Source organism: Solea solea, chromosome 21 (genome assembly GCF_958295425.1).
Source record: "Solea solea chromosome 21, fSolSol10.1, whole genome shotgun sequence".
Lineage (NCBI taxonomy): Eukaryota > Metazoa > Chordata > Actinopteri > Pleuronectiformes > Soleidae > Solea > Solea solea.
In genome coordinates this window covers 1,042,874-1,058,862 of record NC_081154.1, presented here as the reverse complement: position 1 = coordinate 1,058,862, position 15,989 = coordinate 1,042,874, and the positions used below count along the sequence as shown (strand labels likewise).

At 43.4% G+C, this 15,989-nt stretch overlaps 1 protein-coding gene across 1 annotated transcript; it reads left to right on the top strand.

Annotated features, from left to right (window-relative positions):
* Window positions 1-1,198: 1,198 nt before the first annotated feature.
* Window positions 1,199-15,161, top strand: hs3st3l (heparan sulfate (glucosamine) 3-O-sulfotransferase 3-like). Its single transcript, XM_058621904.1, has 3 exons — window positions 1,199-1,991; window positions 12,520-12,749; window positions 13,298-15,161. Exons 1-3 carry the CDS (start codon window positions 1,516-1,518, stop codon window positions 13,684-13,686), a joined length of 1,095 nt encoding a protein of 364 aa, XP_058477887.1. The 5' UTR covers window positions 1,199-1,515; the 3' UTR covers window positions 13,687-15,161.
* Window positions 15,162-15,989: the final 828 nt, after the last annotated feature.

The following is a 15,989-nucleotide window of genomic DNA, read 5'->3' as shown; positions in this document are numbered from 1 at the left end:
GGAAGGCTGAGGGATCGATTCCCAGCTGCCAACATGTCCCTGGGCAACACTCTTAACCCCATATTGCGTCTGACCAACGTTGTGAATGGGTGTGATAAGAAAGATGAACGTGTGAGTAAATGGGGGGTGAATGGGTGAATGGCAAACTAAGTGTAAACTCAGTTTCAACAAAAACAGACAAACAAAAAACGACATTCTTTATAAGCGAAGGCCACCGTAGTTCCCTGATAGGCTCAGGAAAAGGGAGGGGGGGTGGTTACAATCTGCTGTCTCACCACTAGATGTCACTGATTCTTACACTCTGGACCTTTAACAGAAGAACGGCTCTGCTCAGACTGTCGTGTGAGGTCAGGTCGAGGTTTTGTCTTTTGGCAGCCACACCATGCCGTCTAAAACTCCGCCCACCACTAAGCCAATTATGCGCTTGGTCTTAGAGCCGAGAGTCAGCTGATTCTCATCAACCAGGTTCAAACGGCACCAATTCTTCTGGTTTAACAATGTAAAGAACATTCGTCTGTTTGTTAAACTCTCCGACAGTTCGCGTGACAGGATTCAAACTTGGCAGGCGACTTTTTAATGGAGTGTTTCCATCGAGTGGAACAGTTCGGTTCAGTTCACTGTTACTGTGTTTCTGGCCACAACCGTTCCAATGTTCTGGACCCTTCCCTTCGGGTACCAGAGTAATGGTCCAGTATGGTATGGGCGGAGTTGGACTCACGACAGTCAGCTGATTGGACGACAAAAAAAGTGTCGCTCCTTTATGAATGTTGTTCCTTCAACGTCTGCCGTCTGTTCTCATACAGAATTTGACGTCTTGTTGAGAGAAACAGACACAAACTGAGCAGAAACACTAGAAGCAGCAGATGACCACACCAGGGGCCACTCCTGACTCTTTAAAGGTGTGTCCTTTGTACCTAATAAAGTGGTCACTAAGTGTGTGTGTGTGTGTGTGTGTGTCACCATATGAGTCATCTATTATGAGGTTCATGGCACATTGTCTGTGCACTGGAACCAGATTCCCCAGTAAATAAAAGTGGAATTAAAGGCGCCTCAGGCCATGACCCTCCAATCAGAGAGGGAGAGAGAGAGAGAGAGAGAGGGAGAGAGAGAGAGAGAGAGAGAGAGGGAGAGAGGGAGAGAGAGAGAGAGGGAGAGAGGGAGAGAGAGAGGTCCAGGATGGGGGAGAATCTGCAGAGTAATCCGGTGAAGCACAAAGAGAGACAGACGGACATTAGAGATTCATTCTTGTCCCCACGTCGTCAGGGTGGGAGAGTAAGTGGACGCACATCCTGGATGTCACGCAGAAACTAGTTGCGGTGATTTATCTGCGGTTGTGTGATTGGCCGGACTGATGCGCTCTGAGCGCGCAGCGTGAAGGTGGTGGTGTAGGAGGAGGAGGAGGAGGAGGAGGAGGAGGACACACGCAGAAGATCAGCGAGGATCAGTCAGGATCAGTCAGGATGTGAGCTGAACTTGTGGTAGAATGGCACCTCATGTCGCGTGGCTCTCTGAGGGATGGCAGCCTTTCACCACCACCTTCACCACCACCATCTCCACCCGAGCGCGGACCTGCGGCGGCTCTTCCACCGCCTCACCATCGCCTCCTCTCTGAGCATCCTCTGCTTCTCCCTGGTCTACCTCCTCACCGGATGCTGCGAGTCAGAACTGGCGGACAACTCCGAACTCAGGGCGCCCACGCGTGACTTTGCCGCGTCGGGCTCGGGATGGCCCCACGAGAGGAACGGAACCGGCTCTGCCCGCGAGGGTTCCCCGGGTGTCAGTGGCGAGGGTCACGCCGCGCTGGAGGCGAACAGCTCCGGGAAAGAATGGACAGCCACGCGGCGGCTGCCCCAGGCGCTGATCATCGGGGTTAAGAAGGGAGGCACCCGGGCTCTGCTGGAGTTCCTGCGGCTGCACCCGGACATCCGCGCGCTGGGCTCGGAGCCGCACTTCTTTGACCGGCATTACGCACGAGGACTGGACTGGTACAGGTACGCACTCTTTACGCAGCGCAGCAAAGTTACGCACGCTGTATCTGAATGTTCAAAATCATCATTTATATTAGATATTTAAGATATTTATATGCTATTTAAGAGGAAATCTGCAAATATTCTCACTTTTGTTTTACAAAAATGTTTCTGTCCAAAGAGGAAAAAACACTTGATTCACACAATTTATCATTTAAATAATGTTTGGTTGACATTTCTGTGTGATTTATAAATATTCTATATATTTAAGTGACAGTGACAGAAGAGTCGTGTTTACATACCCAAACATATCCACAGCAATTCAGCTGAGGTTTAGGTGACAGTCAAAGAGAGACTGTGCCATCTGGCTATGCCAATCTGTGCGTGTGCGCGTGCGCGTGTGCATGTGTGTGTGTGTGTGGGGGGGGGGGCTTACAGGATGAGTTCTCATAGAGAAGCAGAGTAATCATCTCTGGGTTTGTTGCAGCCAGATGTTACTGTTGTGTTGTGACTCAGTTTGTTTCGTGAAAACTTAGAACACACGCACACACACACACACACACACACACACACTCACGCACACACACACACACAGCTACTCCTTATAGGACACTTCATTGACTAAACATAGTCTCTAACCATCTCTAAGTTATCTCTAACTTTAACCATAACCATAATTCAAATCTTAGTCGTAAACATAACCAGTTCCTCAGGGAATGAGCTTCTGCCTCATCAGGACCAGGTTTTTGGTCTCCATGAGCACTCCTGGTCCTGACAAGGTCAGTGTTTATGACAGATATAAACGGTCCTAAAGCAGTGGTCAGCATCAGTATCTGGATTTCACAAATTCACTTCAGAGCTTTTATTCAAATAAGGCAGCAGACGTGGGTTTGTGTTTCTGCCTGATGAAGATGTTTCTGCCTGATGAAGATGTTTCTGCCTGATGAAGAAACAACGTTTTGGTCCCAATATTAATCGCTTACAAAAAACTTTTACTTTATTACTTGCTGACCCCGGTCCTAAAGAGACAGAGTTTTAGCAACTTAAAAAAAAGTCTCAACTAATAAAAAATACACCTGCTTAAGTATTTACTATCTTTTTCCTCTTTTCAGAGTAGAAAAACCAAAGTTTGTGCCACTCGCTCACTCGCTCGCTCTCCTCGCACCAAAGTTTTACATGAAGACTTTAAATCCCAGCACACCTGATCCTGATCTGCTGTTAATCGGTCCACATGCGTCACCTTGTGACTCAAGTGTTTCAAATCCTTTGTTCACATCAGCGACAGAAACTCAGCAGACCACCGCTCCTGATCCCCCGTCAGATAAAAACGCTGATTTACTCAAAGGACTTTGGTGCAGGAGAGTGAGCGTATTTTCTTGTCAGTGAGATAAAACATGTTGTCGACTGAGGCTGGCGTGGGTTGCAGTCAGCCTATGTCTAAGTACTCCATACAACCACACTTGAAAGAAAACCTCAGCTCTCCCTTTAATGTGGCCACACACTGACAGAGGAACCGCATCCTGCCAACGCCGAGGGACTTAAGCCGAGCCGGGAGGTTTCACAGGTTTATCGGAAAAATCCTGCACAGCCTGACACCATGTGCTGGCTCTCTCTCTGTGTGTGTGTGTGTGTGTGTGTGTGTGTGGAACCAGGTGACGCGACAGTGACACCAGATTGTCACGGCCGTCCCTTCAGGCCAGATGGGCCTCGCTGCACGTCGAGACACTTGACATCGCTGTCAGCTCTGTCAATTGACCTCTGACAGAGGGTCACTTTACACAGAGGGTTAATGATGTGTTTGCACCACTTCATAACAAACACACACACACACACACACACACAAAGGAAGTGTGTCTTTGTTTTGTTTGCACCACAAAATTGCCTCATAAAATTGAAATGTGTTTGTTTTTTTTCCCCAGAATATTTTCATGTACCTTAAAGGACTTAAATTAAGTATTAATAACAACTAGCGAGCTATAGTTAGCCCTGATGCCAGTGAGCTAATCTGCTAACTGTACTAGTTTCTGTTAACGACTATGAAATATTTCAGTTGGATTTGACTTCTGAAAGTTCTAAATATGTGAGAAAGTGAAAAGTAAGTGTTAAAAAATGATCTTAAACTGGATAATTAAACTGACTTTTATTGATGTGAACAGTGATATTTGTCTAGATGCTAAACATTTAGCAAGCTAGCAGGCATGTAGTAAAATGCAAGAAATGTATTATTCAGTTGTAAAAATCTGGTAAAAACGTTTACAATTGTTATCATTTCAAACAAAAACAGCGTCCGTGGAGTTTACGTTAGCAAACACGTGAACTCTTCGGGCAGCAAGAGTCTCAGTGTTTTCGTTATTTTTTAACATTTTTTAGCAAGATTATTTGTAATTTTGTCACAGTTGGTGTAACTAACGTCAGTATATATCATTTATGAGCAATAGGGAGAATCTTTAAAAGCAGAATAATTCCGACGGTCAAAGAGAACGAGGACGTCCTCACAGTCACTCCCTCCCTCCCTCTCTCTCTCTCTCTGAACTTAAAACAACATTTAGCATCAGCGTGCAGATTGAGATCAGAGCCCCCAACAAAACATCCACTAATGGCGTTTGGAGCAGAGATTGGATGTGGAAACGCGGCGCGATGAGTCCCGAGATGGACTGGAAGTTTCCTCGTGACTGTGCTGTCTGGGATCGATAGCTCTATCTCCTCGCTCTGACCTTGGGTTGACTCCAACATTAGAGCGGTTAGTGTTGGTCAGCTCAGCTTCGGTTACAATTACCAAGAAGCTTTATCCTACATTGGCATATTCCCTGTGCTCAGGCTCACAGAGCTCACGTTACACACTGGGGTTTTTCTTCCCCTCCTCTGCAGCTCTGGAGGAATCCATTCAAGTTACTCAGCTGGAAATTCACATTTTGACGGTTGTTGCTGCTGAAAGACGGCGTGACAATAAAGTGGGTGAAGAGATAAGACGTGGCGGCGGATGAGCCAGAGGTGAAAGGGTGAAGCCGGTGTCACTGTGGCCTCACACATCCGCGCCGACCTTTGCTTCAACTCTGGGGACTGTCACCAGAGCCGGGCTCCTGGGTGTGTGTGTGTGTGTGTGTGTGTCGCAGTCTGGGGACCGTCGTGTCCTCCAGACGCTGAGGCTCGCGCTCGGATCTTGTTCTTGAGGTACAATCGAGAACTATCGATGAAAACACTATCACTGACTGTGATTTACCGGCACAGCTTTGACCCGACAGGTTCAAAACTCGCTGTTCATTTCCAAGAAGTCGCATTCAAAATAACAGCGGAGAACAACCGGGAAGGGTTTTGTGATTTTGCCGGTAGTTCTGTACTAAGTGATGTACCAGGTGTTCTTGTCTTTCCTGTGAAGGACACCTCAGCCCCTGTAGCTGCCTGTAGGAATGACAACAGTAGCTATCAACAACTTTCAACTGTGGAGGGTAGAGGTGGGTTAATATATTGATTTGGTGATATACTGTCGCCCTAATCAGTTCACTGGGGCAAATATCGATATTTGAATGAACAAATGAAGGCGCTGTAAAGTAAACATTCGTCTCTCAAATGAATGAGGGAAACATCTCAGTTTTACAGTGGGTGTCCTTGTTCTGTGGTGTCCTCACACTCGTCAGCAAACAAACAAAAACACAGTTAAAGATGAAAAAGTGACAAACGACTCGTTGTATTTTTAGCATGTGGAATATCAAGTTTGATGGTTGAGCTGAAACTTGCTGAAGATAAAACTAAAACAAACCAAAGATAAATAGTTCAGTGCTTTATATCCACTCTTTGCTGGAGGATAGTATTTAAGTAGTACTTAGTATTTAACACAGTTTATTACACCAGCTGCTAGCTACGAGCTAACAGTAAACAAACCCATGTGTTTTGTTTTCATATTTCAGAAAATGAAAATAAATCATTTTATGATGACAATATTAGTAAAACCTTTTACCAAAAAAAGATTTTAGTTATTAGTTAAATAGTTTTGTTTTTAATGACGAAACCTGATGAGGGTGGAAATAACTCCATTTGCAATATTGAGCTCATTAAGGGAATGTGTTTTTTTACGTTCATACCCATACATTGGCGTCTTTGTGCTGCTGTGACTCAGCACATGGTGCTACTTGAGTTTTTTTGTGTTTGTACAAAGGGAAAATAATTACCATGCAAATCACAAAAAGAAAGAGCTGCCAAAACATCCGAGGTTGGGCGGATGGATATTAGTGGCAAGGACATGAAAGGGGGCGGATTTCCTGATCATTCAGATTAGTTCATCTGTGGGAGGGATTGTCAGTGGTATGGAATATTCTTATTTGTTTCTTTTTTACCATGTTTGCACGCTAAAGTGATTAAAGCCGTAAAGAGGAGGCTTGATTTGGCTCTGATGTTAGTTTTTGTTTTCTGGGGTTCAGGTGTCGGCCGTCCCGTCACCACGAGGCCCAGACGGGTGGAGCGATCTGGCCCTCATTAAGAGCCTCCCCTGGGGCCAGGAACGCAGAGGGATTGTGGGGGTGGGGGAGGTTTGCGGGGACCCTCTATGATGGATGTCTCCTGGAAGTGGACAGGGCACAATCACAATGGACTGACTCCTTAATGTTACCCCATATTGGGAAAGCAGATGAGTGCCCCCCCCCAATAACACACACTTGGGCATGCACGTGGACACACCCCAATCTCATATCTGACTCATGAATAATGTGGAGAATGAACACAGCAGATATGTTTGATTACGGATGTAAAATAATCACATTTTTGGGGGACATTGTTTGTTTTTTTGCCTAAAAACAACTTTTGTTCTTGAAAAAGAATCAAATTTTAACAAAACTGCCAACTATGTAACTTTGTCGTAAGAAAAACATGTTTTCTCACATATTAGAATTCACAGTTTGTTTCCTCATGTTTTCTATCACCTATACTCACGTATCTATCTATCTATTTATGTTCAGATTGGACTAGTTATTGAAATGATATGCATTAATCCATGAATGGTCTTTCTAGTAGGTACATCGAAGTGTTTATGGGATATCACAGCTTGCGTTAAGCTTGAATTATCAGTAACAATTTAGCTCAAACAATTGTCTTAAGTTTGTGTTAAATACACAAGTAAAATTCACTGTCACAGATTAGTGTGTGTGCAAATAGAGTTAAGCAACTGTAAAAGGTGTAAATCCTTAAAGTAAAGAACTGAAACTGAACTGAAATCAACATTTATTACATGACGGACTGTTTCTCCTGAAATTGACTAGATTTATTTAGTTTTTAAGATTCTATCCAAGCAAAATTTGCTCAGCCCTTTTGGCAGATTCTTAGTAAAGTAAAATAATTTTTTTGGGGAAATTGTTCTTGTTTTTTAGCTTAAAAAGCTATTTTTGTTCTAGAAGAATCATCACATTTTAAAAAAAAACTTCATCTAACTTTGTCTTAATATTGCACCTTACTTTAAGATTTAAGTACCAGTAACAAGCTAAAACCAAGGTGTGTATGATGAAGTTTGTAGTAAAATTCACCATCACAGATTGGTGTGTGTGCAAATGTTAGAACATTTTATGGTATCAATTCTTAAAATAACCGTTTTTGCTTGTGATTTCTTCAATTTTGGCCAATTTTGTCACGTTTTTGACCTGTTTTTTTCCCTCATTTTAAGGAACATTACAGTCTGAAATTGACTAGAATGACAAACTTTCTATCCAAGCAAAATTTGCTGAACCATTTCTTCAAAGAAAGATGATTTAAATCTATTTTTACAATATTTGGTTTATGTCTAGTAGGGCTGTTTGTTTTTTTGTTTTTTTTAAACTCAGATCAAACATCAAAGATTAAACAGACCAGATTTCTCCGTCTTTGATCCGCCCCTCGCGCTCATGTTTCCTGCTCTACATTTCAACTGCTTCACATTTTTTAAACAACACACACACACACACAGCACTGATGGGACTCCAGAGGGTCCTGGATCCTGCACTCCCCCACCTGCCACTCTCAGTCCCAGCTGAGACCCAGCTCCAGATTTCCATTCATTCTCACTCTGTCAGACTTTGACATTTATACAAACACCTTTTTAACTTCATAACATAATCCCTACTGCTCCTGCTTGTCAACCTGCCTGTGTGTCATTAGTTAGCCCCCCCCCCCCCCCCATAGGATCAATAACCAGTGGCCTTGGTTTGGTTGATGTGAGCTAATTCACCAGGGAGGCTGCCAGGAAATATTGGGCGATGGGACGACAGAGGCCCCTCAAAGGCAAACAGAGGCTTATTGTAAGCTGCGGGATAATCCATGTGTTCATCATAGTGGGTGTTTGATCTCACACTCGCTGCTAAATGACTGAATGAGTATCAGGATGTTGGTAAAACAGGATTGACCAATTAATTCAGCCAGAGGGAATTTTCCCTCCAGTCACTTCTGTTCACCTGCCAGAGAGAGGCGCAAGGAAAAGTTGGATTTATTTTGCCAAGCAAGGCCCTTATCTTAAGTAGATATAAAACCCTTATTCTTAAACCACAAAAAACTAATAATAAAGGCAGTATTTTCTATTTTTTTGACAATAAAATACCACCTTAATGTTACATCATTGATATTTGAGGCTGTTTGTCGTTGTTATTGATCAGTAATTCCGTTATAACTTTATTTAATCAAATGACTTAGGTAATGTAATGGAGTTAGACTATATTAAGTACCAAACTCACCAAAAACACATGCTTTTACCCATGTTTAAAAGAAAAACAAAACAAAACAGGATCCAGCGCCTTTAACGACCTACATTCACAATATTTTATTCATTCGTTCATAAGTGTCTGTGCTCTCTGAGTGACCTTGTTCCATCTCAAACTGCCGCCTGCTTTTACTGTGCGATGAATCTGGAGTGAACGTACCGACGTAACCACGGGAACGCAGAGCGCTCGCCGAGCCTTAAGTAGGACACGGACATATTTAAAAACTAAACAAAACCTAACAGCTATTTTGTCTGTCAATGATTGCGTCTCATCATCACAGAAGCATATTTATAAAAGGGAGCTTTTTTTCTCCCTTGTCTTCTGATGGTGCTCTTAGTCGCAGTGATTAGCTCTTTGTGCGTAGGTAATGGCATGAGGCTCTTGGCTCTCGAGGCTATTCACGGACAGATTGCTAATGGAGGCACGTTTGCATCGTCCACTCTGTCATTCCTTCATCAGGCACCCTCCCCTTTCATTTACAACACACACACACACACACACACACACACAGAGTCTTGTAGAGCGTTCTTAGTGAGGACACTCGTACCCTCACAGCTAACAGCCGAACCCTGAAGTAATGAATTACATTTACTCACGTTCCTGTAATTGTGTAGATTTTTTGTGTACTTGTGTCATTTGACTTTTAGGACAGACAAGTGAATGATGAGGACAGGGGAATTGGCATTAATTAAGTTCCCTGAGTGAGTGAGAAAGTTTAAGCATTTGTGAACTTTGACCCATGTGTTTGTCAGCACTTTCCTCGTTTGTAAAGGTTTGCCTTTAATTAAAGACAGTCCATGTGAGATTTGTGTCCCTTGTCCTTTGTGCACGACACAAGAAAAAGTAAAGAGTAAAAAAACCCTTAACTTTAACTTGAGTACAGTTTTACACAAGTACTTTTACTTGCACTGACATTTTTATCAAAATAGTGGAACCAAGTAGAATATTTTAATACTTTTTCCACCTCTGATTCTGCACAAACCATTAAAACCATATCCTCATAATCCAGTTACTGTCTAACCCTCAGCTTAAAGAAACAATCACACTGTGAAGACGACGTCGCAGGAAGACAACTTTGGCTAAAGGACTGTCTTCATAAACAGTTTTCTATAGAATCTGTCTGCACACTTGCAGAGCTGTGGACACTTTGTTTCTCTGTAGGATCCTAGGAACCCTCTCCTCTCCTCTCCTCTCCTCTCCTCTCCTCTCCTCTCCTCTCCTCTCCTCTCGAAACACGAAATCTCTCAAAAATCATCCGATTGACACAAAACATGAACTCGTAGAATGTCTGTAACTCTGTATTTTACCTTTAAATATTCAAATCTTAAGTCCCGAACATTAACCAGTTCCTCAGAAACGAGGTTCTGCCTCATTAGGACCAGGTTTTGGTCTCTGTGAGGACTTACTGGTCCAGTGTTTATGACAGTAAATGTCCTAAAGACAAACACACACACACAAAAATCCACCACACCCACTCTTTATGTCATTTGTGTGTGTGTGTGAGAGACTGTAAGAGGTGGCCCACAGGGAGACTATGATAGAAATTGCTCGACTAATGAGTGAATAATGAGTGTGTGTGTGTGTGTGTGTGTGTGTGTGTGTGTGTGTGTGTGTGTGACAGACTGAGTGGCTCCTCCTGCTCCAGGTTATTGGAGTTAAAAGGGAAGTTTTTAGGCTAAGTGGTGGCGAGCGCTGCCTCGAGCTGAGCCGATCAAATGAAATCACCTTCTGTGTGTGTGTGTGTGTGTGTGTGTGTGTGTATTGACAGGGGCTTGTGTTGCCTGCGCTGCATCTGTAACCCGATAGCAGAGGACACTCTGAGCATCCTGTCCTCACTGCGTCAGCCCGGTGTCCTCTCTCGTCTCCGTCTTTGATTAACATCTCATTTATTAGTGTAACTTTTTTATCGACTCTTGTTTTGTTTTGCGCTCGTCTTTATTGGACAACATCGATGCTCGCGACTCACCGCATCACTGTGTCTTTCAAATATAGTTTTGAAACTATTTTAACAATGAAAACTCTCTTTTTTTGTCACATTTTGTTATTTTTGGTGAAATATTTTACACCAAACAACCCACAGAAAGTTTAGTGCAGCTTTTACCTTCAGCTTTGGGTCTCACTAACTATTAAAAAAAGCTACTTGCAGGTGAATTTCATCTAAAAGAACCATTTTTCCTGTTTTTATTACCAAATAACAAACAAAACAACAGTAATGATAACAAAATTGGGCGTTTGATTTTGTGTGTTTTAAATAAACATTGATTCGTCTTCATACTATATTTAAGTACAATGAATGTAAATGAGAGGCTGAACAGCGGCTGTCTGATTCTGTTAAGAAACTCTTAAAAACATCCTTAAATGATTTATTCCATCACTGTAAACTTTTTAGAAATATTGACTTGATGTTAAATATTGACAGAGCTGCATATTTGTCCACACATTGAGATAAACGGCTAGAATTGTGTTCATTCAGCTTTATGATGTAGAAAAAATGATTTATTTAACACAAGTGGAGATGCTGATTCATGGTCCTGTGTGTGTGTGTGTGTGTGTGTGTGTGTGTGTGTGTGTGTGTAGTCAGGTGTGTAGCAGGTGTGCGGACAGACGTCCCACAATCCCCAGCTGGTCTTTCAGGGCCATCGGAGTCATTTATGTCTAAATTAGTCCCATCTGTTGGGCTTCTGGTGCCGAGGTAGAGAGAGTGCGACGTTCATGTCAAATCAGTTTTATATCTAGAGCACGTTTAAAATATCCCACCGTTGACCAAAGTGCTTTACAAGGTCAAAAGTACAATCAAACAAACAGAAAACAAAGTCAATCATTATAAAGTGGGAAAGATTAAGTAAGATGTCCAAATTATGTTCCAAAAATAAAAACCTCCAAAACAACAGAATAACTGGGCAAAGTGGAGAGCTCTGGATGTAGAGAATCCAGCAGCAGAGTTCAAGTGAACGTGTCACCAGTTTATAGACTCTGGGAGTAATCAGCTAAATGACGAGCAGGTGAGGAGGAAGGTTGTGGAAACACCAGGTGAGAGGAACGAGGAGATGTCTGAGTGTCTGAGTGAAAGACAGGAGAGATCGTGTCAGTAAAGTTAAATAAAACAAGCTCGTTCAAATTCAGGTCACTGCACGAGGCCTTTACCAATGTATGCTAAGCTAACTTAACTGCTAGAGTTTAAAAAAAACAAAAAAAACAAACAAACATAATAATTAAATGACAACACCTACGTCAGGTATCTGCCATCTTGACTTTGTTACATCTAGTGTTGTTTTAGTTATAATCAACATTTCCACGTATAAAGTAAAGTAAGGTCTGGACATCTGTGAAACTCCAGCTGCTGAATCTCAACATATCGCCAGTCCTCCACATATACAGTAGACTTGGACTCAGCACTGCCTTAGTCAGACTACGGCCTTAGCTTGATTTAACTGTTGCATGTAAATGTACCGAGTGATGAGTTAAGTTAAGTTTGAAGAATTTATTGAAGACAGTTGAAGAACTGAGGTGAAGTGAGGCATGAACACAGTCGGACGCTGCCTCGGATTCTCATGAGCAGCTGGTTGGGGGTGATGCGTATTGTCGAGCTTGTACAATAACCTTTGAGAGAGTGCATACGGGTCAAGGTGACCTTGTAATAATCTGTTTGTTCTCTGATTATCTATCTTCAGTGTAGTTAATCAACCTCCTTCAATGAGAGCTGACAAAGATTAAAATATAATTGTGAGCCTCGTATGGTAGCCTAACCTCGTACAGCAAGACAATTCATTCAATGCAGTCCGCTAACAAAGGACTAAGGACACTATATGTCTCTGCTCTGTGGACGGTTCTTTTCCTAGGACCATGATGCCCAAAGCCCTGGAAGGCCAGATCGTGATGGAGAAGACGCCGCGATACTTTGTCACCGTGGAAACGCCAGAGCGGGTCCATTCCATGTCGCGGGACGTGAAGCTCATCGTGGTCGTCCGTGACCCCGTGACCAGGGCCATATCGGACTACACGCAGATCATCTCCAAGACGCCCGACATCCCTCCGTTTGAGAGCCTCGCCTTCAAGAACCGCAGCACAGGTGGAGAAGGGTCGGGGGTTTGGGTTCAAGGTTTTTGATTAAGTGAAGCCACTTTACAAAGGGCTCAGTCTGTATTAGCTTCGTCTAAAACATCTTAATAATATGTTTCTTGCTTTAGTTCTCCATTAGACAACCTATTCTGGCTGGAAACTACATTTTCTAAACTGGTCACTCATCTGAACCAAAGCCCATAGAGAAAATCAATGTTATTAGCTCACAATTGCTGCTGGTCTACTGCTGCCATGTGTGGTAAGCTTTTGTCACTGAGCTAAATCCAAATGAAGTATTTCAAACACAGATATCACAAAGTGACTTTAGCAGATGTGGATTATATTGGATGAGCCTGTTGTTAAACGGCTAAAATCTGTTCTATTGTCTCCACTGTCTTCAGTGAGAGATCCAATATTCAATGGTGGTGAAGTCAGAGTTGACTACGTGTCAGTACCTCATAAAACTACACTGAAGTAGCCTTTTTATACAACAGCGACTACAGGAATATTGGTTTTAAATAACAAACAAATAACTCTAAACGTGCTTTTGGTCTCCAGGTCAGATCGACTCCCTCTGGAGCCCCCTGTGGATCGGTCTGTATGCTCAGCACCTGGAGCGCTGGCTGACCTGGTTCCCCAGGAGTCAGATCCACCTGGTCAGCGGGGAGAGGCTCATCTCCGACCCGGCCGGAGAAGTTGGCAAAGTCCAGGACTTTCTGGGCCTCCAGAGGATCGTCACGGACAAGCACTTCTACTTCAACAAAACCAAGGGGTTCCCCTGCTTGAAAAAGCCGGAGGGCAGCAGTAAACCTCACTGTCTGGGGAAGACGAAAGGCAGGACGCACGCCTCCATCAACTCAGAGGTGATGCAGAGACTGAGGGATTTCTACAAGCCACACAACCAGCGCTTCTATCAGATGGCCGGCCAGGACTTTGGATGGCAGTGAAGCTTCGATTGTTCAGAACCAGTGGTTTTTGTTGGAGTTTCGCTGCTCAGGATAAAAAAGCCTGTGTGCAAATCTTTCGTCTGACAGATGCAAAGACTCTGAGGAAAAAAGATCCAGAAACCAGAGCCGAGTTACTGCCTCTGACGAGCAGAGCTGCATCTCAGAGACCCGACGACAAAACCCGTCGTCAACTCACTTCACATCTACCAATCAGTCAGTTTGTTCAAGTGTTTGAGTGTCAGAGTTTTCTACGTCATAGATGTTCAGCAAAAAGCTGAGATTGCACTATCAATGAAAGCTCGGGTTAGGCAAGATATTTTTGTTATTACTGATCAGTAATTCCTTAATAATCTTTTAGCATAATGTAAATCAAGTGACCTGAGACAGAACTAGGCCTCTTCACTTTTGCTGGATGTTTCCTGTCTTGGGGAAATCTGGCAAGTAACAGGAGACTTTGACCAATCACAGGACAGTTCAGAGAGAGAGAGAGAGAGAGAGAGAGAGAGAGAGGACGCCTCCTATTGGGTGTTTTACACAGCACATCCCTTCAGTGCAAGGGTGGCTAATCCAGCCTTGGCATCAACTGCCTATGCTTCAAAGAATCCTAAAAGAAGGACGAAGAGTTGGACAATAAACGCAATAAAACATGTCAATATGGGCGGAGCCTTTCAGTGATGGAGAGATCGACCGGGTCATCTACTGCATATGAAGTGTTTGTTTGTGCTCATGTGGTGGGAGGGGCTAAGGACTGTGATCACAGATGGTTAGCATTAAAGGATCTGGGGATGAATCTCAACAATTAACTTAGCTATTTGTTTGTGTCACGGGATTGCAATCGCACGATCATTTGTTTGCCAACCAGTGTCTACTTGCCTGGTGCTAATGCTAGAGCTAGAAATGCTAATAGCCAACATCTTGGATCCAGCTGCACTTTTTCAGAAGTTACAACAAAGTAAAACTTTCTCGCTCATTTCCTGCCGCACCCTCCCTTTTCTTCCCTGGTCTAGCTAGCTTGACACCGTGACATTGCTTCTCATGATTGTTTTTTTCCCCCGATAAAGCATCTGAAAAGAAAAATGCAAATTCTGATGGATTTACAAGATTCCCGGAGCAACTGATGAGACATTTGCACCACGTTACTTCCAAGATTGCAGTCCCTGGATTATTTGCATGCCAATTTTGTCAATTTTACCCATGATTCACAGTTGGACAGAGTCTGCACCAGTTAGCACAAGTTGGGGACAGTTGGCATGGCTAGTCGGCACAGACCCAACCTCATTTTTTGAGGTTCTGGACACAGTCGGGTAGTGTGTGCTGCCAATGAAAAAGAGAAGGTGGGACACCGGAAATGGCGTCAGAAGACAGAGGAAATGGCGTCAGAAGACACAGGAAATGGTGTCAGAAGACGAAGTTTACCTTTTAAACTCTCGCTGTTGTAGACACGGACACTCTTGCAAGAGTTTGATGCAGTCAGTTGGTTTCAGTTGGTTTGACAAATCATGTAGTTCAGTGTTTCCCAATCCTGGTCCTCGGGGTCCCCCCTGTCCTGCATGTTTCAGATGTTTTCCCTGTTCCAGCACACCTGATTCAAATGAGTGGGGTTGTTGTCAGCCTTCTGTAGAGCTCAATGATGAGATGACTATCAGGTGTGTTGGGAACCTGCAGGGCAGTGGTCCTGGAGGACCAGGATTGGTAAAGAAACACCGATCCCTAGTCTTTCAAAACAACTCTTTTTCAGTCTTTTTCAAATCTTTTCACAATCAGTAACAACTGTGAAAGTTGTGTAGTTTGTCCCCAGCGTTACGCACCTGAATTTTCAGAAGTTATTACAACTTCCTCGCTCATTTCCTGTCACAAGCTTCTCTTCTTTGCCCAGTCTAGCGAGCTTTGGTTGTGTGCACATAAATTTAAACGCTAATTGGCTTTCGTGACATTGCATCACATGATTTTTTTCTGCTAAAGTTCAGTGAAGTGCTTGATACCTGATGAAATACCTCTCACAACTTTGCTCACTCTTCCCACTGGTGGTCAAACACAGCATCCATAAATTGACGTAGGTTAAAACTGCCCAGTGTAGCTTTCCGTGTCTCTGCTGTTTATTCCTCCAGTGTCACAACCAAACCAAACTGGAACAAATGTTGATTCATTTCCAGATTCCTGATTTTATTTCTGGTACATTTCTGTGCTTCAGACTCACCGGTGAAGAAATCAGTGCTTACATATTGAGTGTCGCCCTCGGAGCGTTGTTCCCGCAAAGAGCAGGGATGAATGTTTTATGTGGTGAGCGGCAAGAGGAGCGAGCG

What these genes read in the sequence shown, in the direction of transcription:
- hs3st3l (XM_058621904.1), top strand. Translation starts at nt 1,516, where the DNA reads ATGGCAGCCTTTCACCACCACCTTCACCACCACCATCTCCACCCGAGC. An exon ending in CGAGGACTGGACTGGTACAG is followed by an intron (nt 1,992 to 12,519) that starts GTACGCACTCTT and finishes TTCTTTTCCTAG; the next exon opens with GACCATGATGCCCAAAGCCC. An exon ending in CTTCAAGAACCGCAGCACAG is followed by an intron (nt 12,750 to 13,297) that starts GTGGAGAAGGGT and finishes TTTGGTCTCCAG; the next exon opens with GTCAGATCGACTCCCTCTGG.